Source organism: Labrus bergylta, chromosome 13 (assembly GCF_963930695.1).
Source record: "Labrus bergylta chromosome 13, fLabBer1.1, whole genome shotgun sequence".
NCBI classification, from domain to species: domain Eukaryota; kingdom Metazoa; phylum Chordata; class Actinopteri; order Labriformes; family Labridae; genus Labrus; species Labrus bergylta.
Window position 1 is genome coordinate 1,090,674 of NC_089207.1, and position 26,611 is coordinate 1,117,284.

Here is a 26,611-nt window from a genome sequence, read left to right on the forward strand (position 1 = left end):
TCAATGCAGGACTAAGTCACTTTTAGTCTAGGTCATTTAAACAACTTCCTATGGCGACACAGCAGCATTTGACAGACTTCATCAGTTATTGGATCACCATGGAGACAGATCAGCTGTTTAACATTTTATTCACTTAAAACACAAGCAGTTGTACCTGAACACCTCCCTGACTAACAACAAATTCTCCTTCAACTTATGTTTCCAGAATCCTTGTTCCAGTGTCTTAATTGTGAGATAGTCCGGCTTTTATTTGTGTTACATGAATTGAATATTTTCTAAGTCGGAGAACAAAACCATGCATCAAGATCTATCTGTCAAAACTTTCAGTATGATTCCGCTCAGTAAAAATATGTCAAACTTCTGCCTGAACAATGACCAGAGAACACGTCTCTGCCATTGTCCCAGGATTAACACTTCATGATGATACATGCTGAGTAAAGAGTGGTGAAGATGTGTGTTTAGTTTGTTCATGTGTAACAAGTGTAAAGTCGATGTTAAACATTTGAATACAAAGTTAAAACAAATAAAAGTAAACATGAAATAGACTAATATCATCAGGTGTATTTCTTAGTCTGTTATTAACAAACGTATCAAAGTAATGCTGTGTTTCTATAAAGTCTATTACTTCATAATAAACATGTGAATTATACATTTTTAAAAGCAAAAATACTGCACAGGTCAAAACTTATGTACATGTCTGATAAAGAAACAGTTTTTAGCTGCAGTGAACTATTGAACCCTCTTTGTATTAATGATTACTGAACATGTCTGGTCCTGCTCGTGGTGAGGTCTGCAGCTCTGTAGGTTCATTAAGTCTCAAGATAAAAACAGCAGAATGTTAAAGAACAAAAACTCACCGAGGCAGGAGGTAAATAAGAACGAGGCCAGGAAATAAAAGCAACCCATTGCAGAGCAGCAGAATAATCACAGGTATGCTCCGCAGCCGCTGTCGTACCTTCAGTGTACTTTCACTTTCACTTTGTCGTCGCGAGTGCAGGAACAGAAAAAACACTTTTACTCTCTGATTTAACTCCAACAACTCGTGGGTTGTTATTTCTCCTTCCAACAAGTCAGAACAGGATCAAGTCAACACTCAGTCGGGCTCAGGTAACACAAAGGGGCGCGGCTGTAGGACGCAGACAAACAGGCAAGGTTCTAAACGACAGTGTCTCGTTCAGATGTGTCCATCTGAGCTTCCGGTCTGTGTATACCTCCGACCTTCACAATAAGGTAGAAGCTCGACTATTGTGTAGTCACGACGCCTACATGCGAGGCTACACGGCTTAAGTTAGGCTACTTTTTCAAACTTCAAATATCTCTTAATATGTGGACGGAACAATGTTAACTATTGGTTTTATATGCAGACACACTGTTTGTTCATCTGCTCTCAGGTGCCCACCTGAAAAGGTGTGTTTCCCAGCTTCGGTGTACAGATGTTATCAATAGAAGACAGTCCGTTTTAACTAAAAACAAAAATTAAATAGGTTTTGTCTTATTTTCTTTCTTTTTTTCCCCACCACTTTCACTCACCTGCTGTTTGTATTTAGCCTCTGTGCTTTTAGTTTGAAATCAAACCGGAAACTGAGCTTTGACAGTTTAGTCACGATGCCAAATCTTTTTTTGAAGGTTGTGCGGGCTGTTAAAGAAACAGGAGCAGTATGCTTTCGTTGTGTCTCTCATTTACAAACAATTTATATTTGAATGTATTTTTAATTTCTTTAGGTTTGTAAGGTTTGTGTCTTAAACATGTTTACAGAATGTAGATAGTATTGTATGGAAGCGATTAGTGATCAGAATTCAAATGATAAAGCTAATTTGAAGATTAAAATCCATCAACAGAAATGTTTTTTTAATTTTCAGAATATGGGAGTATTATTTGACTCAAAAATAAAATTATGACTAATTTATCTAAATAGAATTTTAGTTTTCAACTTCAAAAATGCACATTTTTTTAAATTGAAAAAGCAAATGTAATTTTCTTTTTCATTTTAATTTAGTCAAAGAATGTGCATTTTTATTTAAATGATTACATGTTATCATTTGAATTCTGATCACTAATCACTTCCATAGTATTCATCTTGTGATCGTCTCACTTTATGTCTTTATCACCACTTGATGGCAGTGTTGATAAAAAAAAGGCCTACAGAGTGATTTATACTACACACAGTCTATATTCATTTCATGAGTATTGAGCCATTCTGTTTTTGCATTCTGTTCATTGTGAAATCAACAATGTATTTATGTTGTATATTTTTGTACATTTTAGGTATATTTACATCTATTTATTTTTTAAGGTTAAGAAATCTTGTTATTGTTTTTGATTAATATTTGATCTATTCATTCATTCAACTTTTATTTAATCTTGAGGAATCATTGAGGGCATGCACTGCTTTGCAATGATGTTGATTTAAAATTCCAATTCATACAATTTAAGTTCAAATCTGACATTGTTCTGCTGAAGGTTTAAACATATTGATTGACAGTAGTTGAAAGTGACAATGTGACACAAAATGAACACACATGAATACTTCATCATGACTCTCCTTGACTTTTCCTTTTCAGTCTTTCTATCAGCAACAGAAGCCTGCGTCACTGACAGTCTGCAGGCATCACTCTGTGTATGTGTGTGTAGGACTTCATGAGGGTCACACTGCCATGATGTGACACTCCCAGAGGTAAAACACACTCCTCTGTGAGCAGCCCCTGGCCGACATCCCAGCACATCACTGTGGAGATGACTTGGTTTTTGTTATCTCGTCCACCGGTGATGAAGAGTTTGTTGTTGCAGGCGGCGATGGCACAGCTCGCTCTCTCCCCGAGACGGGTCACAAGAGACCACGAGTCTGACACAGGTGAGTAGCAATACATGGCATGCATGGCACCACCTGGGAGAGACACAAAAACTATCACAATATAATAATAACAATAACATAATACGCCTGAACTGACCACAACACAATCCTAACAGCTTGCATTATTCATTATTTATTGTTAATTATCTATTTATAAACACAAAGGACAACATAACTGCTGCTACCTTTTTTTTTATTGCTGCTGCTATTTTATTATTTTATTATGAATCTATACCGGTATATTTTATTTAGACATGTCTATTGCTGCTACTGTGTACAGTATATTATTTGTATATAACTTTTATTTTATTCTTTGTATCTGTGTGCTGTTCTATCCTTTGGTGTTACCTGCTGCTGGAATCTGAATTTCCTGAGGGAAGCTTCCCAAGGGATTAATAAAGTTCCTATCTATCTGTCAACTAACAAATATACATGCAAATCCATTTCTTACACAACATGTAAAACATAAAATCAACATTCTGAGGAGACTTTTTGAGACAATGCTTTGAGGTAATCTTGAAGCCAGTTAAAAGCTTGGGGCGTTGGTACAACTCAAGCCTCAAGGACTCTGACCAAAGCGAAAAACTGAGGGAAGAAACCATCAATGGCCTTGCAAACATAGACAAGACCCTCCTTCCTGGCAGGTTGAAACTGTGGTGCCTCCAGTTGGGATTGCTCCCCCGTCTAATGCGGCCTCTGAAAGTTTATGAGATTCCTGTCACCAAAGTAGAGAAGCTAGAGAGAACAGTCAGTTCATACATCAAGAAATGGCTTGGACTCCCACGTTGTCTCAGCAATATCGGCTTGTATGGAATTGACACGCTGAAACTGCCGGTCACAAGCCTGGCTGAGGAGTACAAATGCGCTAAGGTAAGACTGGACATGACCCTGACCGAATCCCAAGACTCCACAATACGAGCGGCTGCTCCCAGGTTGGCAACAGGGAGGAAGTGGACCCCAACTGAAGCTGTACAACAGGCAAAGTCAGCTCTCAGGCATGGAGACAGTGTAGGCCAGGTGCAGCATGGAAGAGGTGGTCTTGGTCTCGGAACAAGCAGACCTACATGGCACAAAGCAACACTCGGCCAGAGAAGAACGCTTGTTGTAGCAGAGGTGCGTCACCAGGAAGAGGCAAAAAGATGTGCAATGGCTGTCTCACAGGCCAAACAGGGCCAATGGACGAGATGGGAAAATCTGGAGCATCGAAAAATCACATGGAGGGATGTTTGGGAGATGGAAGGAAGCAGACTTAGTTTCATCATTAGAGCCACCTATGATGTCCTTCCCACTCCTGAGAATCTAAGCCAGTGGGTTGGAGAAGACCCAGCATGTCCACTCTGCCAAACACCAGCAACCCTAAGATATATTCTCACCGGCTGCAGAACAAGCCTCACCCAAGGACGGTATACCTGGAGGCACAACCAGGTCCTCCGGCAACTGGCTCTAATCCTAGAAGGGAGGAGGGCTACCACCAATGCACTCTCTCCCCCAACCTCTGGCTTCAATTACACTACTACCTTCGTACCAGCAGGACAAGACTGAAGGAATCCAACCGTGAGAAGGGAAGCATGCCTATTGGATGCATCCAGGGATTGGAAAATGCAAGTTGATCTTAACCAGAAACTTGTTTTTCCACCAGAAATTGTTGCAACCAATATCAGGCCGGATTTGATTATGTGGTCAGCCTCACAAAAGTCCCGATATATTGTGGAACTAACTGTGCCATGGGAGGCTGCAGTTGGGGAAGCATATAAACGCAAGAGGCTGAAATATTCAGATATGGCAGGCGAGGCAGTACAACGAGGCTGGAGAACGCAAGTACTCCCTGTGGAGATTGGCTGCAGAGGCTTTGTTGCAACATCTTCCACCAGGCTACTGAAAGGGATGGGAGTCCGTGGACAGGCCCTCCGAAGAGCCATCAGGTTGCTGTCAGAGGCTGCAGAACGAGGCAGCAATTGGATCTGGCTGAAAAGAAAGGATCCCAACTGGGCTGCAAGATGACCATAAACATACAGGAGGGGTAAAAGCAGAGTTGCCGTTGAGCCCTCTGGAGATGTCGTGGGCCTATCAATGAAACATCAAGGAAGGAGGGTGCTCACCTGATGACCCCAATGAAGTGATTACCCCCCCCCCCCCATTCAAGACATCAAGACTCAATAAAATGGAGCTCAGCGTAAGTTCAGACAGGAAAACTGGTTATATTCTTTCACAAATTCATTCATCCTTTCACTTCAACCTAAACTACTTCCTCCGTCTCCCTGCTCTGGTAGAGTTCATTTCAGAGTAATCACAGACGCGTGAAGTGAAGAATAATATCACAACATGTAGCGCCCTCCACCGACAACTCACCAACGATATAGATGCAGTCCTTGAATGTCACTGCATTGGTGCATTTGGTGTCGATGGGAATGGGGGCCCGCAGTTCCCAGCAGTCCGTCCCGGGCTCCCAGCACTGGACCTGATCGGTCGCCAGCTTTCCATTGGGCCCTCCACCAATCACATAGATCCGCCTGTCATAGCTAGCTGCAGCAAAAGAGCTAACCGCTACTGCAAGAGGCGTCACCTGTGAGTGGAGACAAACGGGGGATCTGAAGTTGATGACATTTTATTTTTATCTAGAGAGGGCGGAGGAGTCGATCACACACCGCTGTGATGAGTTAAGATGATGTTTTATGGGGAAGTAGAAAAAAGCTGAATTTTTTTATAGATCACTTAACAAAGTCAGTAAATAGGTGCTTATTCACACATACATGGCATTGCCCAACATTAAGATGGATATGTACTAAGTATATGTATTAATATGTACATAATAATAATATCTTTATTTATATAGCACCTTTAAAAACAAATGTTTACAAAGTGCTGTGACAGACAAAGCAAATACAGCAACACGACAACAGAACAGAAATCAACAGAGAGGACAAAATTATATAAATGTAAATAAGAGGAATTACATTCAACAGGCAGGTATGAAGAGGCAGTTCAATACAATGAAGGAAACATTAGTTTCAAATCAACCAGGAGAGAACAAAATGAAAATAGAGGGAGAGTGGGACGACATCACATCACAGGCTGTAAACACAGAATGAAGATAAAAAGAAGAGATAAACAGGACATTGGTTAAATGAATAAAGAAACAGAGAGATGAAGAGTTAAACCATAAAAGGAGTAGGAATTTAAAAAGACTAAGAGCAGTAAAATTAATACAGGAAGGGGAAACATTTAAAGGCTAAAACATTTAAAGAAGAGAAAGATAAAAAGGTTAAAATCAATAAAATTAATAAAAGGAAGCAATAGATCTTTAAAGGAGAAATCACATAAAAGTAAGTTTATAAAAGTGAGTTTTAAGAAGTGAACTTGTAGTGTACTTGTTGGCCTGGTTAAATTCAGTTTAATATACATTCTCTGGTGAGCTCTGTTTTGATGGTCAGCCTCTTTCTTTGCTTTTGGCTTCACATGTTCAACAGCCAGTTAAGCCGTCCATCTTTTGGTACCAGAGACTTACAGACTTTTTCCTTTAAAGCTTTTTACTCAGAATAGCAGTCTGTTGTAGTTGGACACGATGCTCGGGAGAGCAGTGAGAAGCAAACTGTTTAGTGTCCTAATACTGAAACACTGAACTGAAAGACGAGGGGTTAAAACAGAGGCGGGGGATTATTCACTCCAACCATCACCGCTCACAAACAGGGAGAATTTGATGTAAAGTCCCTAATTAGCACCACTGTCCTTTTTTTAACCTCCTGAAAGTTTACCTGTGTCCAGCGGTTGTGAAACGGATCGTAGGCCTCTACACTCGCGAGCCTCTGAACACCATCAAAGCCCCCGAGAGCGTAAACCTTCCCCCCATGAACGGCCATCTTGTGTCTCCAGCGCGCAGTGATCAGGGGCTCGATCTGGATCCACTTGTCCAGGGCGCCGTTATATTTCCAAACATCATGCTGTGTCTCTTTACCCCCTGCAACATCAGAATAAGAACTATTACAGACTAGCTTTTACCACAAACATCAACATGTCAGTATATCTCTAATAATGACTTTATCTGAACTTTATATAAAGCCAAACACATAAACATCATCTGTAAACAAGATGCTAATTCACACAACCCAGTTTGAACTTCACACTTTTTTTTTGTCGAACAGATAAAGTTAGTATGAAGCGAAAGTATCAGTTACAGTTCCTGAGCTGGGAAACACCTAAAACCACAACCCTTGTTGATGCAGATGATATCACGTCTCCTCTGTCAAGTCCAATTGTAACTTAGTGACAACTTTAAATGCAAAGAACCCGAGAAACATCTACAACCACCTGTAAGATGAAAACATTAGAAAACAAACAGAGTAACTTTGCAGATGTGTAACGAGCAGACAGTCGACGATGTTACTTTCACTTTCAGTCTAGTCAGCGTGTGAGGACCCTGTTGTGAAGGTTGGATCAGACGCCTTTCATTGGCAGAGACTTTTAATTAAGACTTTGTGTGAATACTTGTAACTTTTCTCACCTGATATGTAAACTTCATTGCGAAAGGTGATGCAAGCAAACTCCACCCATTTTTTATTTTGGGATTCGTCCTCCATCTCTGTAAATGGCAGCCGTGCCACCTCCAGCCTGCTGCGCCTGAGGGGGTCCAAACAGGTGACGGTGGAGATGAAGCGCTCGTCTTTAGTGCAGCCTCCGATTATCAGAAACACCTCGGATAGAAAGTGCTGAACCCGGGGTTTGGTGCGTTCAGAGACCACCTGTAAACATGGAACAAAAAACAACTTACTGTAAAGTCTTTCTCTGTGATTTTTCACACTGAAATGTATAAATCAAGTATCTCCTCTGAAAATAACTCTGTGAGTCATGACTGTCTACAATGGGTGTAACACCCGAGTCCCACTGTCTGTGATGTTTTCAGAGTTTTCAGAGTCCTATCTTCACTTTGTTTACATCGCCCGGACGGCCGGCTGACTCCTCCCCTCGTGTATAAAAGTTGTTTAATTGAGGGACTAGAGAAAAGAAGAATAACATACTGTACTCACTGCTTAACTGTGTTTCTAGATCACGCTCATTTCAGGTAAATTTACATGCAGTGTGAAGATACCAGCAGAATAAAGATCGCTAGCATTAGCATGCTAACACAACAATGCAGTGAGAGTTGTTTTGGTTTCATGCTGGTGCTCAAGGGCGACATCTGCTGGATCAAAACATCACATATAAAGCCTTTAAACTTTGGTATTTAAAACGACGTACATGTATCACAGATTAGGCGGCCACAATGGACAAACAATAATCTCCAATCCTTGAAAAAATATCTTTACAATGAACATTAAAAAGCTGTTTTGTAAATAACTTCAAATGTTTGACTTCCCTGTGTACTGACCTCCCTGCCACACAGGTGATACATGCGGGCCTCTTGCAACAAATGGAAAGCCTCACTGCAGCCACGGATCAGTTCATCCGACTCCACTTTTTCCACAAAGTACGCAGGCTCCAGTAACGGCAGTCGCACATGTAGGAGCAACCGGGCCAAAAGAGGAGCGCGCTCGTCCTGCCGGGCTCTCACCCAGCGCATGAGGGCCTCTAACACGCTCTCCTCACGCTTCACATCCAAGTCGTCCCTCTGCAGGACGCTCTCCAGAGACTCAGCCGGCAGCTCCAGGAAGTCCTGCTGCTCGATCACCTGGGAGAACTGAGACACGATGTAGTCCTGAGCCCTGGTCTTCAGGGACGGCAGGGCGTGGCTCTCGGCGAGATTCAGGATTCCAACGCAGCTCTCGAGTTGCAGAGACCGGCTCAGAAAGGAAGCACACGCGTCCACCACACGCATGAACTACAGGACACAGGGTGAGAATGTGAAACAATAATATTACTGTGAAGCTGGAGACTGAGGCAGCACTCTTCTGTGTTTTAAATAGTATCATTGATAATCAGATGAAACTAGCTTGATTAGCTGTAGCTTAAACAGAAGTAAGCAGTGAAGGGGACCAGACAACTTGAAAAGTCTGTTTTTAAAACAAACAAGAAGCAATTTTACTGTCACAATAAAATCAATGTGGAGATGTGAAACGATGTATTCACAGGAGCTGAGATGTTTTAACTTGAGCAAACACATCTGAAGACACTGCGTCCTGAAATCCCATCAGTACTGAGATGATGATGATGATTATTAGAGTCGTCTGTTAGACCCCAGAGCTACAATTCTACAATTCACTTATCAGACTCTTTTATCCAAAGCGACGTACATCAGAGAGTAAGAACAACACACAACATTGAGGGCAGTTCTTGAGAGCTCTAATCAGTATAGAAACCATCTTATAAGTCGTCGTTATCAAACAAAAACCATCGTCATTACCATCATCATCATCAATAATATGGAGACCATCATCATTAAGTTAGTAGGTATTCATGAAAGAGCTGGGTCTTTAGCTTTTTCTTAAAGGTGCAGAGGGACTCTGCAGATCACATGGAGAACTGAAACCCAACAGAAAAAGTACAAGATGAACATTTGACTTTTCTTTTACGTTGGCATTCTGTATTTGATTAATTATTGACGCATCATTCCATTAGTTTAAAGGGGCACTACTGTTTGTAGATTTGGTAGTGACATTTGGAAGTTGGAGAAGTGAAACATCGCTATGATATATTTTCTGTGAATTAAATACACAAACTTTATTCAAATGTAAAAATGGGTCCCTGAAAACTGTTTGGAGCTAAAAAGCGACCAGGAGAAAAACGGTTTCACTGTCGCGGCCCCCCCACTATAACTTCTCATGAAGCATTTCATCTTCAAACAGAGTTACAGGAACCAAATGTTCCTCTGAGGACAGTTTGAACATGTACCACAGAAGAATTTATCAACATTCACATTTCTCTACCAGAACGTAGAAAGTTTGTAAATCTCTTTACATCATCTGTATACTGAGCATAAAGCTAGCCTCATGCATATCCTGAAACCCAACCATAAATGGTAATCTGCTCGTAGATCTAACCTCAATCCTAAACTGTGTAGCAGTTGAAGAAGTGCAACCAATCACAGAGCTTGATTTTTTTTTTTTTTTCAAATCTAAACCTTAAACTGTTTGTCACAGAAATAGAAGTTTAACAACACAAACACCTGCCTCAGCCGCTGTTTGACACAGCTGTGTAGTTAATTTAAGCCATATGGAAAACTGATCCTGAGTGTAAACAACCGGACGACTTTCACTTCCCTTTTTAGAGAGACCCGTCTCGTACACGCTGACATGTTTGTTCCACTGGACGGGGAAATGTTAGATTTTTAATAAAGTTTAACATGACGGTTCGAAGTGTCGACAAAAATAATCACTCGTATTTTTTGTTGATCTCTTTGAATTCACGACATGTAGATTTAAATAAATCTGTGTTTTTCATTCTTAATGATTCTGATTCTGCAACAGAGTGGCTCTGAACATGTCTTTGATGCACCAGTTGTGTGATCTGATGTGTAATAATTCACAATGTTATGAATAATAAAAATATCATGATTGTCTCATAAATTACAGGAAATGCAAACTTGCTGTTCAGCGAGAATGTATGACTCAAAATCGGAATGTCTGTCTTTTACACTCACTGATGAATCACATGATCACAATTTAAAAAAAATAATCTTAAAAACTCAGCTACTAGGACATCATGGTTTTATGATACTTTAGTCTTTGAACCTGTGTAGCAACAAACTTAAATCAGATATTTTCATAGTTAAGTGAACCCTATACAGAACCGTTTTCCTACATTTAGAAAATAAAAGATAAACTTTATTGATCCTATTGATTATACTAGGTATAATTTTTTATATGAATATTTTCATTGTTGTTTCTAATGTGCTCAAGATTTAGAAGGAACTCTTTTTTGTACCGTCACAGGATATCACCAAGTGAACTCATCTATTTTCAGTTTGACTGAAGTCATTTTTACCTGGAACTGACTGGCAGCTTCTAGTATTTTCTGCACATTGGCGTGTGTCAGGAGGGCTCTGCTGGTGTAGGTGTACTCCAGAAGAGAGCGCATGGTCCCACTGTCCACTCCTTTTATATCCACACTCTCCTCATGGCTTTCCCTCAGGCCGCTGCAAAACATCGCCCTATACACACACAAAAAAGTATTAAATCAACAACAGAAATAAGAAAGAAATTTAAAAAAGGAAGTACTTTGAAAAGCCGTTTCACCTGAAGTACTGACTGGCTGCAGCGAGTATGGCTCGGTGGCAGGGGAAGTCGTGTCCCTGAACACACAGCACAACATCAGTGAGTTCTCTGTTCACTCTGAGGGTCTCCATGCCTCTCTGCAGCTCCACAGGGAGACCGCCATCCTCCCAGCTCAACTCGCTCGAGGCCGTCTGGTCGTCTTTCTCCTCCTCCGGCCTGGAGTCGTTTCCAAGAAGAGGCAGGGGACAGTCTGTGGTCCTCTCCAGTGACTCACTCATCTCTTTACAACCAGAAACTCTTCAGATATACTCGCTCTCTTTTCAGAAGAACAGCGTGCCGAGTTACTTTTGGTGCCACCTGCACCAGAACGAGGCTCCCTGTGGTTTACGCTCAGTTCTGTCGCTGTGAGATGTGGATCTGTGTTTTCTTTTTCCTGTGCTCTTCATACTTCCTATTCCTGTGCAGAGAGGAACATACGTATGAAGCAACATTGGTTTCTAGGCACTTCCTCTTCTTTTGCGGCGTTCATTTCTCCTGAGTTTATATTTTTTCCCTCTTAAGCAGAACCATTTGTCTCTGGCACATGCTCTCCTACAAAAAAGAATAACACTCAGCATCTTATCAAAAACTGAATTTAGTTGTGAGTCCTTAAATCTGCAATCCGATTGAAAACCATTCTTGCTTAATAGTCTTCGATCACTTTCTTATTCAGACATGTAAGTGTGAATAAGTGATCATAATCTTGAGATAGTGACTGGCAGGTCGTCAGTTTGTCCCTGAACCTGCAGGACAATTCGTACTGATGTGACCTCTTGACCCCCTCGTGCCTCCTGTCTCAGATTGTTTCATTAAAAACTTAAAACTACGACAGTATGGGGAAAAAACAAACTACAGCAGCTTTTTGCATCTTTTTTTTGGGCACATTTTCAATAAAACGCAATGCAACGTACATACAGTAAATAAATATGAATGAAGTTGATTATTTGTTCTGTAGTAAGAATATTATGTTCCTATATTTATTATCTATAAGACAGTTGCATAACTACTCAATTGTTGTAACATTTTCACCTACACTTTAATAAATACAATTGTATCCATTGTTTTATTTTACACAATTACAATCTCCTGTACTTTAATATACAGTAGATCATTATTGCATGATTTAAAATGATTACGTCATGTATTACGTTGAATATTCACGCAGACATAGCTGGGTTGTTAGTACAAAAAGTTCACGATTTTTTTTGCAGCCAGATTTGCAATGATGGATTTCCTTGTTAGATTTCTATATTAAAGTGTAAAGTGTTAAATAGACTATGTTTTTGTTATTCATGCTAATTGGGATGACTCTTTTTTTACCTCTCAGTCGGCCTCACTGCTGCTGTAATGTTAAGTGTCCTCGGGGACAAATAAAGTCTTATCTTATCCCATCTTATCTTCCCTCCATCATCCCTTTCAAAATAAAAACACAACACAACATGAGACAAAAATAGATATAAAGAATCAAAGCAACGATTTGACCTCCCTCTGTCCTGACAAACACCACAGATATTTTCAAGCTGTTGCGAACTGATTCATCTTAGCAGTGGAGTAGGAACTGAAACATGAATAGGCCAATGAAAATCACATCCATGGTGAACATGCATGCTTTTATTTTCTCCACTAAGAGGCGCTGTTGCCTCATTGCTGTGCAGAGAAATTCTGACGTGAGTCCAAACTCTCGAAGTTGTTGAAAGAGTGCGTCATGTGACCACAGCAGACAACATCACTTTATGTCACTTCATTATTTCAGATAGACCTCAGAGGTTTCTGTCTCCTTACTTTTTACTCATTACTTCTCCAAAAATGTATTTTTTGAGTTTATTCTTCAAAATAATTGTGTATCATATTTTTGCTGACAAACCAAATTATATTATGAATGAGGACAATATGATTGTATTTTTATTATTTTTATTATTATTATTATTTTTACAACGGAGAGCCTCTAAATCTAAACCCAATCACATCGATGATAGATCTGTATGGAACTTTTGTTACTTGTCTTTTTTTATGTGAATTTGGTTAATGTGCATATATGTAAATGACAGTATAGCCTAAGTGTTGAGTTGTGATCATAAGTTTGCATTCATGCAGGAAATATGTCAGACTTCCTCTTGATGAAACTACAGGAAGCAGAAACCACTTGTTTTTTATATTCTGTCTGGCACATAAAGGCTGCCTCAGAGCTTTATGGTCTGCTCTGCTGTGAACACTGTCACATCTGAAGCAGGTTCAGGATGAGGAGGCCCCTGCAGTCCCTTTTGAGGGCCAATATATTCTTCTATCTTGGACTTTTCCTGCACTGTGGTGAGTGGTACATTGAATTACTGCAGATGGAGTGCATTGAGAAAGTGAATGACTCTGCAACAATGACTCTGTACTCATGTTGCTCAATTCAGGCTATATTTTGGTTTAAAGAGAGTTAATGGGTGAAACCAACCACCTTTGTGTTGCTCAAGGATTTGATGATCTTGTTTTTTCTATGTCAGTCTATTCAATCACAAGGAAGTGTATAAAAAGGACTTGATTTTTCAAGTTTTATTAGATAAATCAAAATACTATCTTCTGTTTCAAGAACTTTAAAAAAAAAGTATAACATGTCAGATTTTTTGCAGAGCCTTTAAATGATTAAATGTGATTTAAAATGGATTGTTCACATATGTTATTCTTCCCCTCTTTTACGATTTAATAGTGGAAGGCAAACTCATGGCAAATCACTTTTCATGAAACTGAAAAAACAACATAATTGCTTCTTTTCGTTTGGGAGTAAATCAACAGTTCTACTTTAACAGACTTTTTCACTTATTCACATGCACAGTCAGAATCCTCATGGATGCTGAAAATTAAATGAATGCACTGTGAAAAGTGTCTTTTGCTCTCATTGTTGCCATTCATTCAGAGGTCAAACAGAGGTTTGCTTTACAACCTGAAATATTGAAACACATTTTAGTCCCTGGAGTGTAGAATCTTTATTCATTTGAATGGAAACCTAAAGTTGCCATTTTAATTTGACTGTGTTTTACTTGTTTTTTTTGTTCACTCAGGAGAAGCCAGAGTGAACACAGAAGCACCGATTGGACCTCTGTATCGTGTGGTCGGCTCAAAGCTCTCCATCTCCTGCAATGTTAGCGGCTTCAAGAACGCCGACACCAAGAAACACTTTGAATTCCGCGTTAATAAGCCCGGGAAACCAATGTCGGAGAACATCGTAAGCTCCAGCAATCCAGGCTTCAGCTATTCCTCGTATAAGCGTCGTCTCGAGGAAAGGCTAATCACTCTGACACATGTGTCTCCAAACTCCGTCCTGTTTGAGATACTCAGCCTGCAGAAGAGTGATGAAGGGGATTATGAGTGCTCTGTGCTCAATGCAGAAGCGAGTTATGATGGAGCCTACAGCGCGTCGACATCAGTGAAAGGTACCCAGTCTCCATTTTCATTTTCATTTTTCATCTTCATTTTTTTAATTTGTTCCATACATTTCAAAACACACAACAGAAAAAGCGATTCAAACTTTATCCCATGTACAGAAAGAAGCAGGGAGAAGAATAAATCTTGTTTTGCCTGCCTCCTTACTCAAAAAGCAAAACAATAAATGTCTGGTCTGTCCAAATTACAATCAATGAATGAATACCAACATAAAACAAATCTGACAATTCAGTCTTCACTTCCTCAGAGATAAGAAAGAAAACACACAAAACACACTAACTGCAAATTTCATACAGTCTGATAACTTTGTTCTTATACATTTTCTTATACTGAAATATCTGAACACAACCCTTCAAATCATTATTTAAAGAATTCCACAATTTAATTCCAATGACAGAAATACATTTCTGTAGTAAAGTCTTTATCTGTGATTTTTCACACTGAAATGTAGAAATCAAGTATATCCTCTGAAAATAACTCTGTGAGTCATGACTGTCTACAATGGGTGTAACACCCGAGTCCCACTGTCTGTGATGTTTTCAGAGTTTTCAGAGTCCTATCTTCACTTTGTTTACATCGCCCGGACGGCCGGTTGACTCCTCCCCTCGTGTATAAAAGTTGTTTAATTGAGGGACTAGAGAAAAGAAGAATAACATACTGTACTCACTGCTTAACTGTGTTTCTAGATCACGCTCATTTCAGGTAAATTTACATGCAGTGTGAAGATACCAGCAGAATAAAGATCGCTAGCATTAGCATGCTAACACAACAATGCAGCGCCAGTTGTTTTGGTTTCATGCTGGTGCTCAAGGGCGACATCTGCTGGATCAAAACATCACATATAAAGACTTTAAAGTTGTCCTTGCAAACTGATGCTTAAAATTAAATGTTCTTCTTTGCTCTTCATCTTCTGAGCTAAAAACATTTTGACATGAAAGACAACCTATTTAATGTTACTGCAAATATGTACGACTTTCATCTCTGTTTTCTTCTGTTTCTGCTGTGGCTCCGTAGTGATTGACAACTCCCTGAGTGTTTCATCACCTGCCTCCACCTCACAGAGTTTTAATGAGGGTGAAGCTTTCACTTCGACGTGCCAAGCCTCCAGCAACACGGTCCAGCACACCCACCTGTCTCTCACCTGGTTCCTGCTCAGAGACGGTGACGACAACGCTCGTCCGATCATTTCTGTGGACAGATATTTCACACTCAGCCCCGGCCAGGGCTTCGAGGGGCGTCACCAAGCTGGACTCATAAGGTTAGATAAGATAGGAGGGGTCATGTACCGGCTCAGCATGGGTCAGCTCCAGCTGTCAGACAGCGGGAGGGTCTTCTGCCGGGCCCAGGAGTGGATCCAGGATCCTGACCGCTCCTGGTACTCCATCACACAGAAGGACGCAGAGGAGACCGTCTTACATGTGGAAGCAAGAGGTTAGAAGCAGCAACACTTTAAATGTTGATGTTTGACACCTTTCATCTTTGGCTTCTTCACAGGATATGTCTCTGTCGCTCTGCTGTTTATTTTCAGAGGTGGTTCCAGACACGTCGCCTCTGTTGGTGAGAATCTCTCTGCAGCCCACAGCGCTGCAGGTCGGCCAGGCGCTGTCGATAAACTGCAATGTAAACAAACAGAGCTCAGAGGAAAGCTTCTTCTCTGTGGCCTGGTCCAGAGGGGGTGTCGAGCTGGCTCGCGTCGGCCCGACGGGCATTCTCTCCGTGGGGCACGAGTACAGCGTGCGAGAGGAGGAGCTCAGAGTGGCCCGCATCAGCGACAGAGATTTCCGTCTCAGACTGCAGCCGGTCAGAATCGAGGACCAGGGAGAGTACATCTGCAGAGCGTGGCCTCAGAAAAGAGGACAAGATGGTGCTTTAACACAAGGAGCTGCTCAGGACTCCGATCCACAGAGGATCACTATCTCAGCCACAGGTCAGTCAGAGAGGGAACCCTTCAAATAACCCCCCCCCCCCCCCCCCCCCACTACACTCTGCCAATGAAAGGCCTCTGATCCAACCTTCACAACAGGGTCCTAAGTCTCTGACTAGACTCTTCTCCTCTGTCGCCCCCCGGTGGTGGAATGAACTTCCAAACTCCATGTGATCTGCAGAGTCCCTCTGCACCTTTAAGAAAAAGCTAAAGAGCCAGCTCTTTCATGAATACCTACTAACTTAATGATGATGGTCTCCATATTATTGATGATGATGATGGTAATGACGATGGTTTTTGTTTGATAACGATGACTTATAAGATGGTTTCTATACTGATTAGAGCTCTCAAGAACTGCCCTCAGTGTTGTGCTTTGCCTCTGGTCACTTCCTGTCAGCACCTGTGTGTCCAATCAGACTCAAGGCTGATCGTTTGCTCTTACTCACATTGTTCCCTTTTTTCTAGATCCTTGCTTGTGTTGTTCTTACTCTCTGATGTACGTCACTTTGGATAAAAGAGTCTGCTCAGTGAATTGTAGAATTATTATGCTCATGCCTTCTGTCTGTGTCCTCGTGTTTTTACAGAAAGTGGGCTCTCACTGGAAATGCAGAATGACACGAGTGTTAACGAAGGCGATGGACTGAAGCTCACCTGCAGAGTACACGGCTACAAAGGACAGCTCTCAATCACCTGGCAACACAAACCAACAGCCACGTCAAGTGTTGCATTCACCACCGTCATCAGCCTGAGTCAGGAGGGCATAGTGATAGAGAAGTCGGAAAGTCAGAAAATGAAGGCGACGCGTCCAGCAGCCGACACCTTCACCTTAGAGCTGGATGAAGTCAAACCATCGGACTCAGGTGTTTATCAGTGTGCCGTGTCCGAGTGGGAAAACAATCCCGCTCACAGACCGCCATGGTGACCGTGGTTCCTGCTGGTAAGATATGTCTCCATCAGAATCAGAATCAGAATCAGAATCAGAATCAGAATCTGGGTTTATTGCCAAGTACATTTACACATACAAGGAATTTGACTTGGTGTATTGGTGCTAAACAATTAACAAAGAAATAAAGCAGAACTAGAAACAACTTAAATAATACAGAATAAGAAGATATTACAATATATAAAATAGAATTAAAATTTTTTTAAATACAAAATATAAAAAATAAAATCTGTCTTTGTAGGATGAATGATGTAACAGGCCTGCTGGCACAACAAGTTCCTCTCACCTCGTATGAGAATCTGAAACAAAGGGATGGGATGCAGATGTTGGCCAGTCTGCCAGTTGTTTGTGACCATCTGTTCATGAATCCATCAAACAGTTAAAACCACTGTGAGGAGTTTAGATCTGCTTATAAAACAGACTGTAGCTGTCGATTCTACATTACCATCAAAAGCAAATGAGACAATCAGGAAGAACATTTCTTTCTTTTTTCTTTCTGACAACTGGTCGGTTTCCAATGAAGTGATGTACTGCTCAACAGAAGTGCCTTAACCCCTTATTGCACCTCTAACCAAGTTTCACCTTCATTACGTCCATTGCCATAGACCAGTGCTTCCTAAAGTGTGGGCCGCGGCCCCCTGGTGGGCCATGTGGGTACTGCAGGTGGGCCGCGAAAAGCCCTCCACCAAGTATAAAAATAACAGAAATATAACAATAATGATGATTTACCATGAGTCAACCCTTTGAGTGATTAGTAAGGCGTGTCATGACTATTCATGGACATAATGTTCAGTAAACTTTTGTGTCTATCTTGTCATAATATCATGTTGTCATGTCCAATAATTTACCCTAACTGAAAGTGAGAGCTGTAGTCAAAACTTTTATTTTATATTGGGCCCCGGAGTCATTTTGTATATCAAAGTGGGCTGCAGCAGTTTTAAGTTTGGGAAAGGCTGCCATAGACTGTATATAGATGGACGTACTCTCAGTGATGTCACCTTTTGGTTTTTTGGAGCGTTCTTTTGAAGCCTGTCGATGGCGCTCCACATGTTTGAAATCTTGTCTCACACTAACTTTCAGTCAACCTAGTAACAGGCAAAGAGCTGTGATTAACCATATCCAACCATGAACATCACCTTATTACCAAAAACTCTTATCGTCATAGCAACAACTCAACCCCGCAGGTTGGGGCTTGACTCATACATTGCATTAGCATCAGCGTATTATTGGATGACCCAGTGTGTCACATCACATCGCTGTGCAGCGTTACTGATGTAATGAAGGCACAATGTTCAAACAAGCAGCGAGAGCTTCACATACACAAGATTAATAACGTTCCTCCTTTTACACAACCCAAAAATTTACTTCATCAAATGCTGGCCGCTAAAGTTAGCATGCGTTCTACCAGAAAACACTGTTTGGACAACCGCTCTGATCCCTCAGCGGTGCCAACGACACGTTCATCTGCATGCAAGAAAATCTCAAAGTGTTAATGCACTCTGATAAATACTGAGTGCATTAATGCTCCAGAGAGGAGGAACCTTTTTACATTTCAGATCTGCCTCGTGTGCTACCTCGGGTAACAATCTTTAGTCGACACTCAACACTTTAAAAAACCAAAAGGCAGATTGCCATGACATTTAAAGCGTGCTTCAAAGACGAGAAGAGTTTTTGATTTTATTCAGGAAAAACTTTGAGCCCGACTCGTAAAGCTGTAAGAATTCTTCATGATCTTCTTTGCTCTGTTGAACACTTTTGTGTTGTTGGGTTTTATGAATACTGCAGTGTTCACTCCCAGGGTGAAAGGCTTAAAGTTTTGTTAACATGCGTTGGTTAAACTGGCACAAAGACTCTTTGAGTGTCTCTGTGCTCAGTGGCGGTTCTAGACCACTTTTACTGAGGGGGCCAAACTGGGGCCAGTTGTTTTGTCAGAGGGGAACATTAAACCATGGTGAAAAATTGACAAAAATGATCACTTTAATAAATATATATATAATATGCCAAACAGTAGATTGTGAGTCAAATACTGTGTATGTGTTATTGGGGGGGGGGGGGCTCTTCCTTTTGGAGGGGTGGCCACAAGGGGGACCAAGCTCAGTGTTACAGGGGCACTGGCCCCTGTTGGCCCTTGCCTAGAACCGCCCGTGTCTGTGCTTATATTCGAATGTTATGATAACGTCAGCACTATCTGACTCTGTCCTCCTGTTCATGTGTAAGTTTTGTTTTCTGACAAAAAACGCTCATCCTGTTTTCACTCGTCATATCTTTCACTCACTGTGAATCTTTGAAGGTGAAAACAAACAAAGACGCTTTTTCCTCAGTGTGCCGTTCATCTCCTCGTCTTGAGACCTACCCCGCAGCGACGTTTAAAGAAAGAATCTTCTTCCTAATGGTCTGGTTTGCTGTTTGTGGCTCTTAAAGGCTTTATATGTGATTTTTTGATCCAGCAGATGTCGCCCTTGAGCACCAGCATGAAACCAAAACAACTTGCGCTGCATTGTTGTGTTAGCATGCTAATGCTAGCGATCTTTATTATGCTGGTATCTTCACACTGCATGTAAATTTACCTGAAATGAGCGTGATCTAGAAACACAGTTAAGCAGTGAGTACAGTATGTTATTCTTCTTTTCTCTAGTCCCTCAATTAAACAACTTTTATACACGAGGGGAGGAGTCAGCCGGCCGTCCTGGCGATGTAAACAAAGTGAAGATAGGACTCTGAAATCTCTGAAAACATCACAGACAGTGGGACTCGGGTGTTACACCCATTGTAGACAGTCATGACTCACAGAGTTATACATAGAAAGACTTTAAGTAAACAACAGTGTTCATTTCAGTCTGTTTTTATAAACACTTAAAAATCTGTGAGTGAAACAGAGAAGTGCAAGAAAACGTCAGTAATTATTTTCCACTTTGATGTTTCTCTTTTCACAAACTTCTCCTTTTTTTCGTTTTCTGTCTCAGGCTCGTTTGTGAAAGTGAACCTCATAAGTCGCGACAACTCGGTGACCATAGGAGAAAATGTGATTCTGATGTGCCGGATCCGAGGCGTACGTTTCCCCATGACGGTGACTTGGAGCCTGCAGCGCGACGCCTCCATCATAGACAACATCCTGACGGTGTACGCGGACGGAGCCATCAGCTGGTCCGCAGACCAGCACCGCTACCAGCTGAACGTGGAGAAGACGGGGAACGGCTTCACTCACAAACTCCTCATCAGGGGGGCGAGCCACAGGGAGGTGGGACGGTACGAGTGCAGCGTGTCGTACAACGCCCACAAGATTGCGTCCAACCAGCTGGCTGTGCAGGTGCAGAACCCAGGTACTGCTGAGTTGGTTCTTCACATTACATATGACCCGGGGAGGCTGTGGATCAGTGGGCCCCCAGCTGGGCAACATGCCCACTGCCCAACAGACCTGTAGTATTGCTTAATATGTAAATTATGTAACCTGAAACTTGTTTTTGTGGGCCCCCAGCTGGGCAACATACTACATGATAATAATAATAATAATAATTTTATTTATAGAGCACTTTTCAAAAACGTTACAAAGTACTTTACAAGGACAGCAAATATAAAAACAGGCAGGTTATAGAATTATAAAGAATAATTCATTTTAAAGGAATTCTAAAAGGTGAACGTAGGAACAATTTAAAATCAACAAGAATCAGGAAAGCGATCTCTACCATCAGTGTGTGAATGTGTCGGTGTGACCTGCAGTGTAAAAAACGCTTTGAGTAGTCAGAAGACTAGAAAAGCGTTATAAAAGGTGGTGTCAAAGAGTCAAAGCTCAAATATTTCAGTGTTACTCATAGAAACTGCCTTAATGACTGACTTTTGGTTAGAAAAGTACAAAACAAAAATCTTTTCCTGATCTTTAATTGACAGAGATAAAATGGTATTTTATGCGGCTGTCATGAAACGTGGATTCTTTTGTCTAAACATTTGTCATATTTTTTTTTCTTATAAGCTCAACTCCATTTACCCCATGACTAACTTGACTCCTCCTCCTTCTAGTGAGCAGCCTCGCTCTGACCTCATCACCGGCCTTAACGACTTCCATCGACCAGGACATCGAAATCCGATGCTCGGTGACCTCTGAACCCTCTGCGTCGACTCGTTACTTCGTCACCTGGCAGCACAAACAAAAGGCAGAGAGTAAGATCATCCTGAGCTCAGACCAGGACGCTAAAGTCGAGTTTGGACTCCAGGTAGACCCGAGCCAGAGGCAGAGGATCAGCGCCAAGCGTTCAAAAGGCCCAAGTTTTGAATTAAGTATTCGGCAGACTCAGATCTCAGACGGCGGCGTGTACCTGTGCAAGGTGGCCGAGTGGCTACAAGATCCTCTTGGTGATTGGTACCAGCTCCCATCGGTGTCAAGACCCACAAATCTAACAGTGATGGAGCCAGGTACATTACTTTATGTCTTTATGTCGTTATTGAAAATCAAGGCAAGAATATTTCTCAAACCTGATAAACAGCAACATCACAACCCCAGACATCTTTTGAGGACAATAGATTCTCTGTTACACCCCACAACCAATAACAGCTCAGTGCTCTCAGGATCTAAATGTGAGGTGTTTGCTGGCTACTTCAAAAATAGATCAGCTGAGAGCTGCAACAAAAATGTTGTCAGAATATTCAGTGCACATAAAGTGTAACATGTTTTTACACAAAGCGGTTTGATATCACTTCACATTACTCCAGTTTTGTAAATACAGGGCCGAGCTGTAAAGAGATAACACATGACCCTGTTTAACATGTCATCATTTGTAGCAGCTGGAGGTGACAGTTTATAGGATGTTGTTTGACAAAGTATAAATGTTGCAAACATTTCTTACAAATTCAAAGAGGAAGTTGATCATATACGCAGAGTCATGTGCTGACACATCTTATCAGGCTGATGCTTCTCAGCCACATATTGCAAAATGACCACTTCTCCTTTCGTGCTGTCGTATGTTCTGCTCTCACATCTGTTGCACTTATGATGTTGTATGTTGTTTGGTGGGGGTTGTTGTTGCTGCTGTATAAATCCAATGATGAAATCGTGAAACAGAGTGTGGATTATAACACGGTTTAATCAGCCGAGGTCAGACAGTTACAACAGAACACAATTTGTTAACAATCATGAACCGACAAAGTTTCTATGTTCACAGACTTGCTTATATTCTGCTAGAAGGTTCATCCTACAAATTCTTGGCTACTTTGGTACATCTCTATGAGGCAAGAAAGAAGACCTCAGCTTGACTCGTAAATGTCAGACATATACATTTCATTCTTTGCAAACCTTCGCTTACAACAGACAGTTTGCTCCAAACCAAATATAACTCTGCTGCTCTGAGATGTTTTACATAGATATGGTTACAGCTTCAACCTAAGAGAAGAGTTACTCTTAGATGATAGGCAGATTTAAAAGGTTCATTCACAAAGTTACCAAAATGTATGAATTCATGAAAATCTGTGCTAACATTTGTCATACCTTTTCTAAGCATATGACTGAGCACTTTACAAAGACTGCTGATATCCCTTCTGTCTGTTTACTTAAGGGTTTAATGTACAGTCCCATTGGTTTGTTGCTTTGTCAAAATAAAGTTGAATATGTGTTTTGTTTTCACAGAACACAAACTGTCAGTTCTTAAGGAAGACTTGGAGTTAAATATGAGTGTATCTCAGGACTTCACCATCCCCTGTCATATCACCAAACAGTCCAGTGATCAGTCCGGCTTCCAGGTCACATGGTTTCTGCAGAAGGAGACGGAGATGAAACCACGCCCCGTATTCACGTCTTACCGGAACTCCACCCTACAAGACAGGTTAGGGAATGGAAAACAGCTGATTTACAGCCACCCTCTACCCAACCAGTTCAGCCTCACAGTGATGAAGTCAGAGGCTGAAGATAGCGGGCGGTACTTCTGTGAGGTAGAGGAGTGGCTGCCATCGCTGTCTCAGAGGTGGAGGAAGGTCGCGACGAACAAATCAGGGATTTTGACTGTTAACGTCTATCCAGAAGGTAAGAACATCCTCAAGTTGTTCCTCTCTGCAAGTGTATGTTATGAAGATATCTTTTTTTTAACAATATGTTTATTGAGTTTTAAACATTTTTCCAAGACACACAATTACAATTAAATACATTCTATGAAAAAAAAAAAAATATATATATATATATATATATATATATATATATATATATATATATATATGTGTGTATATATATATATATATATATATATATATATATATATACACATGCACATATATTCACATTTATAAATTAAGGAGGACAAAATTCAAATATAATAAAAAATAAAAATAATAAAAAAACTTCAATGAGAAAACATTGCAACATTATTACTGTCCGTATTAAATAAAAATAACCAAAGGGAGTACATTGCCATAGATGATTTGATAATCACAAATATTCTGCCCGAGAACAGTTTCTGCAAAAACGACGACGAGTACAGACATCGCCAACTCTTGTGACAGATATGAAGATATCTTTTTTAAATAACATACATAATGGGTCTTCTTTTGCAGGAGATGTTAAAGCCTTCTCCGAGCCCGCGTCTCATCTGGGGGCCTGCATAGGGATTCTTGTGGCTGTCGTTATCTGCTCTCTGTTGGTCATATTGCTGCTGGTGGTGAAGATCTGCAGGAGCAAAGTGTCAGGAGAGAAGAAGACGGGCCAGTCTCTGTGGGCGGAGCAACATCCTCTCAACACCAAACCCAGTGCAGACGACTAAAGAGACCAGAAGAGAAGAGGAAGTCATAGGCCAACTTTTTATTCACCCTGTAATATATAACATGATGATTTTTTAAAGTATTTCCAATGTAAATATTTTTATTCCTTTTCATTTAAAGTCCAATCAGACGGGTTTAAATTGCTCTCTTGATAATAATCCATAAAAAAATGTTTGAATGTTTTAGCTCTCAGTGCAGCTGGGGAATCATTGAGCCTTTATGAATTAAAGAAATTCATTAAGCCGTTGAAATTAAACCAGCACTTTTTTATTTCTCTGCTAAAAACTCCTTTGCATAATCACCAGCTTCTCACTGCCAGAGGTGGACAGTTGAGCGCGGCGGCAGATCAAATGTGTGTCTTTACAGTGCACCTCCAGTCGAAGCAGCACGCTCTGACAGACAGATTGTAACAACATGCCAGACAGTGTGTCTGTGATGTGGTAAGATTTGAAACTTCTCTCTGCGAGGGACCGTGAGAAGAATCAACCAGGAAGTGCTCTGTGAGTTCTGCAAGAGAACAGGATGATTGTGTTTGTCTGCAGGTCTGCAAAACAAGTGTTTGAGTCACAGCACTGTTAAAGTTAAAAATACTGTTAAAAAACTAAATATTCACATGATACTTGTTTTGTTTGAAGTTTTCCAATGTTGTTGATGATGACTTTACATTTACATGTGATTTTGTAAAAGTGTGTGTGTGAATCTGTGCTTACTGAACGTGTGTTTGTGCATGTACAATCAACATAGGACAGTTTTCAGTGCATTGGCTGAACCCCAAATACATCTGGTTTAAACCTAAACAATAGTGTTGTAGTTAAAGTCTGAATATGTGATTTTTCACCCTTAAATGTAGAAATCAAGTTTATCCTCTGAAAATAACTCTGTGAGTCATGACTGTCTACAATGGGTGTAACACCCGAGTCCCACTGTCTGTGATGTTTTCAGAGTTTTCAGAGTCCTATCTTCACTTTGTTTACATCGCCAGGACGGCCGGCTGACTCCTCCCCTCGTGTATAAAAGTTGTTTAATTGAGGGACTAGAGAAAAGAAGAATAACATACTGTACTCACTGCTTAACTGTGTTTCTAGATCACGCTCATTTCAGGTCAATTTACATGCAGTGTGAAGATACCAGCATAATAAAGATCACTAGCATTAGCATGCTAACACAACAATGCAGCGCAAGTTGTTTTGGTTTCATGCTGGTGCTCAAGGGCGACATCTGCTGGATCAAAACATCACATATAAAGCCTTTAAGAGACCTCACTGACTGAGACCAGGACATACCCGAATCCAGAGTGCTCCGAGACCGAGACAAACCAAAAACATTTAGGGATCAAGACCAAGACCATAAATATCACTGAGAAATCATCATGTTGTGTTCAGGGGGCGTTTCACTCACTTAGACCGTAACACTGTGGGAAGGTTGTGTCCATAACTGAGGGATAAAAATAGTAAATGTGAAGTGTATTTGATGTGTAACTTGTTTGGGGTCTTTAAGGGTTTCTACTTGAAATGGTTAAAAAACTGAAGGAACCTTTTTTATACACAGTCCTTGATCGTAGGCCGATGAAGCAGTTAAAGGAATCAGAGCCAAAATCTGGACTAGAAGAAAGGTCTTCATTGACTTAATCATAACTTCAAGTCAACTGAGAATTTGTTTTAATGCTTCATTTCTTTTTTGACTGAAGGTGTCTCCTCCGCACTACGCTCCTTCTTTCACTCTGTACGCCTCGTGTGGATGTGAGGGAGATCTTTGAATCTCATCTCTTTCCTTGAATGTTACATGTTTTGAGAAAAGCTTTTCATTGTTTAGTAATTTTACAAACTCTGTGTTCTTGGGAATTACATTATAAACTATGAGACGACAATATTTTCTCTTTTTTTGTGTGTTGACATCCAGAGAAGCTGAACAAGTTAGAACCACCATTCTTTGAGTATAATGTCAAAGGGGGAGGAGAACTTGGGCATGACTAAAAAGGTTTTGATTAGAAATCCCCGAATTTAGCCAAGTGTTTATTTAAATGCTAAAGACCCCTCTCTCAACGTAACCCTACCCATGATGCACTCTGTTTCCACAATACACTGTATGATTGACGAAGAACAGCCTGTGAGATTCTGAATCTCTGTCATAATGCAGTGGTTGTTGTTTTTTGAACAGATGTTAGTACTCAACACATTTAGATGTTGGAGAGCAATCAAATCAAACTGTAAAGAGGAAGAGGAGTGTAGAGCCTCTCACTCGTTCTCTCACTTTCTCTGCATCAGCCCCATCAATGTTTAACACCCCATCTGTGTCAGAGACGAGAATAGCATCCATTTCTTCCCCGTCACTTTTAAGGAAATGCGCCCAGACACCAGATCCTCTACACTAAAAAAATCATCTGATAAGTGCACACCTGTTATGTTCAACTTAGGGTGCAAAATAAAACTGCTTTTTAAAGATGTCAGGGATTAATACACAGAGGAAGTACTAAAGCAGACTGTAGGGAGATGATGTAGAGCTATGCCAGCCCTTCACAGTCTGGTGGACCGGCTCCCTCTTAACTTTA

At 40.9% G+C, this 26,611-nt stretch overlaps 3 protein-coding genes and 2 long non-coding RNA genes across 28 annotated transcripts in view; 2 read left to right on the forward strand and 3 right to left on the reverse strand.

The window, feature by feature from the left end:
* LOC110005107 (protein starmaker) overlaps window positions 1-1,792 on the reverse strand; it is a 150,870-nt gene extending 149,078 nt beyond the window's left edge. For 4 of the 24 annotated variants that reach the window (XM_065962344.1, XM_065962345.1, XM_065962343.1 and 1 more), the window contains exon 1: window positions 858-1,527. In XM_065962344.1, the coding sequence (XP_065818416.1) occupies window positions 858-906 (49 nt within the window). In that variant the 5' untranslated portion in view covers window positions 907-1,527. Of the gene's footprint in view, window positions 1-857 lie in introns of all 24 variants that reach the window. The other 20 variants (XM_065962349.1, XM_065962350.1, XM_065962348.1 and 17 more) reach the window with 18 other exon arrangements.
* On the forward strand, window positions 773-9,892 carry LOC136181291 (uncharacterized). The gene is made up of 3 exons (XR_010667649.1): window positions 773-930; window positions 2,563-2,852; window positions 8,230-9,892. It is a non-coding gene; the product is annotated as an uncharacterized lncRNA (long non-coding RNA).
* klhl6 (kelch-like family member 6) lies at window positions 2,337-11,609 on the reverse strand. The gene is made up of 7 exons (XM_020658903.3): window positions 11,018-11,609; window positions 10,767-10,932; window positions 8,215-8,664; window positions 7,351-7,588; window positions 6,605-6,807; window positions 5,202-5,415; window positions 2,337-2,885 (listed from the first exon to the last, which is right to left on the reverse strand). Exons 1-7 carry the CDS (start codon window positions 11,272-11,274, stop codon window positions 2,590-2,592), a joined length of 1,824 nt encoding a protein of 607 aa, XP_020514559.2. The 5' UTR covers window positions 11,275-11,609; the 3' UTR covers window positions 2,337-2,589.
* Window positions 11,610-13,184: 1,575 nt separating this feature from the next.
* On the forward strand, window positions 13,185-25,930 carry LOC110003314 (immunoglobulin superfamily member 3). The gene is given in 10 exon segments (XM_020658907.3): window positions 13,185-13,342; window positions 14,080-14,451; window positions 15,476-15,892; window positions 15,990-16,388; window positions 16,970-17,281; window positions 17,284-17,322; window positions 20,292-20,648; window positions 21,343-21,735; window positions 22,943-23,335; window positions 23,860-25,930. Coding segments are annotated over 10 exon segments (2,958 nt in total). The 5' UTR covers window positions 13,185-13,272; the 3' UTR covers window positions 24,066-25,930.
* On the reverse strand, window positions 22,384-23,969 carry LOC136181294 (uncharacterized). Its single transcript, XR_010667652.1, has 2 exons — window positions 23,839-23,969; window positions 22,384-23,362 (listed from the first exon to the last, which is right to left on the reverse strand). It is a non-coding gene; the product is annotated as an uncharacterized lncRNA (long non-coding RNA).
* Window positions 25,931-26,611: the final 681 nt, after the last annotated feature.

What these genes read in the sequence shown, in the direction of transcription:
- klhl6 (XM_020658903.3), bottom strand. Translation starts at nt 11,274, where the DNA reads ATGAGTGAGTCACTGGAGAGGACCACAGACTGTCCCCTGCCTCTTCTT. An exon ending in GCAGCCAGTCAGTACTTCAG is followed by an intron (nt 10,933 to 11,017) that starts GTGAAACGGCTT and finishes GTGTGTGTATAG; the next exon opens with GGCGATGTTTTGCAGCGGCC. An exon ending in CAATGAAGTTTACATATCAG is followed by an intron (nt 6,808 to 7,350) that starts GTGAGAAAAGTT and finishes CTGATGTTGCAG; the next exon opens with GGGGTAAAGAGACACAGCAT.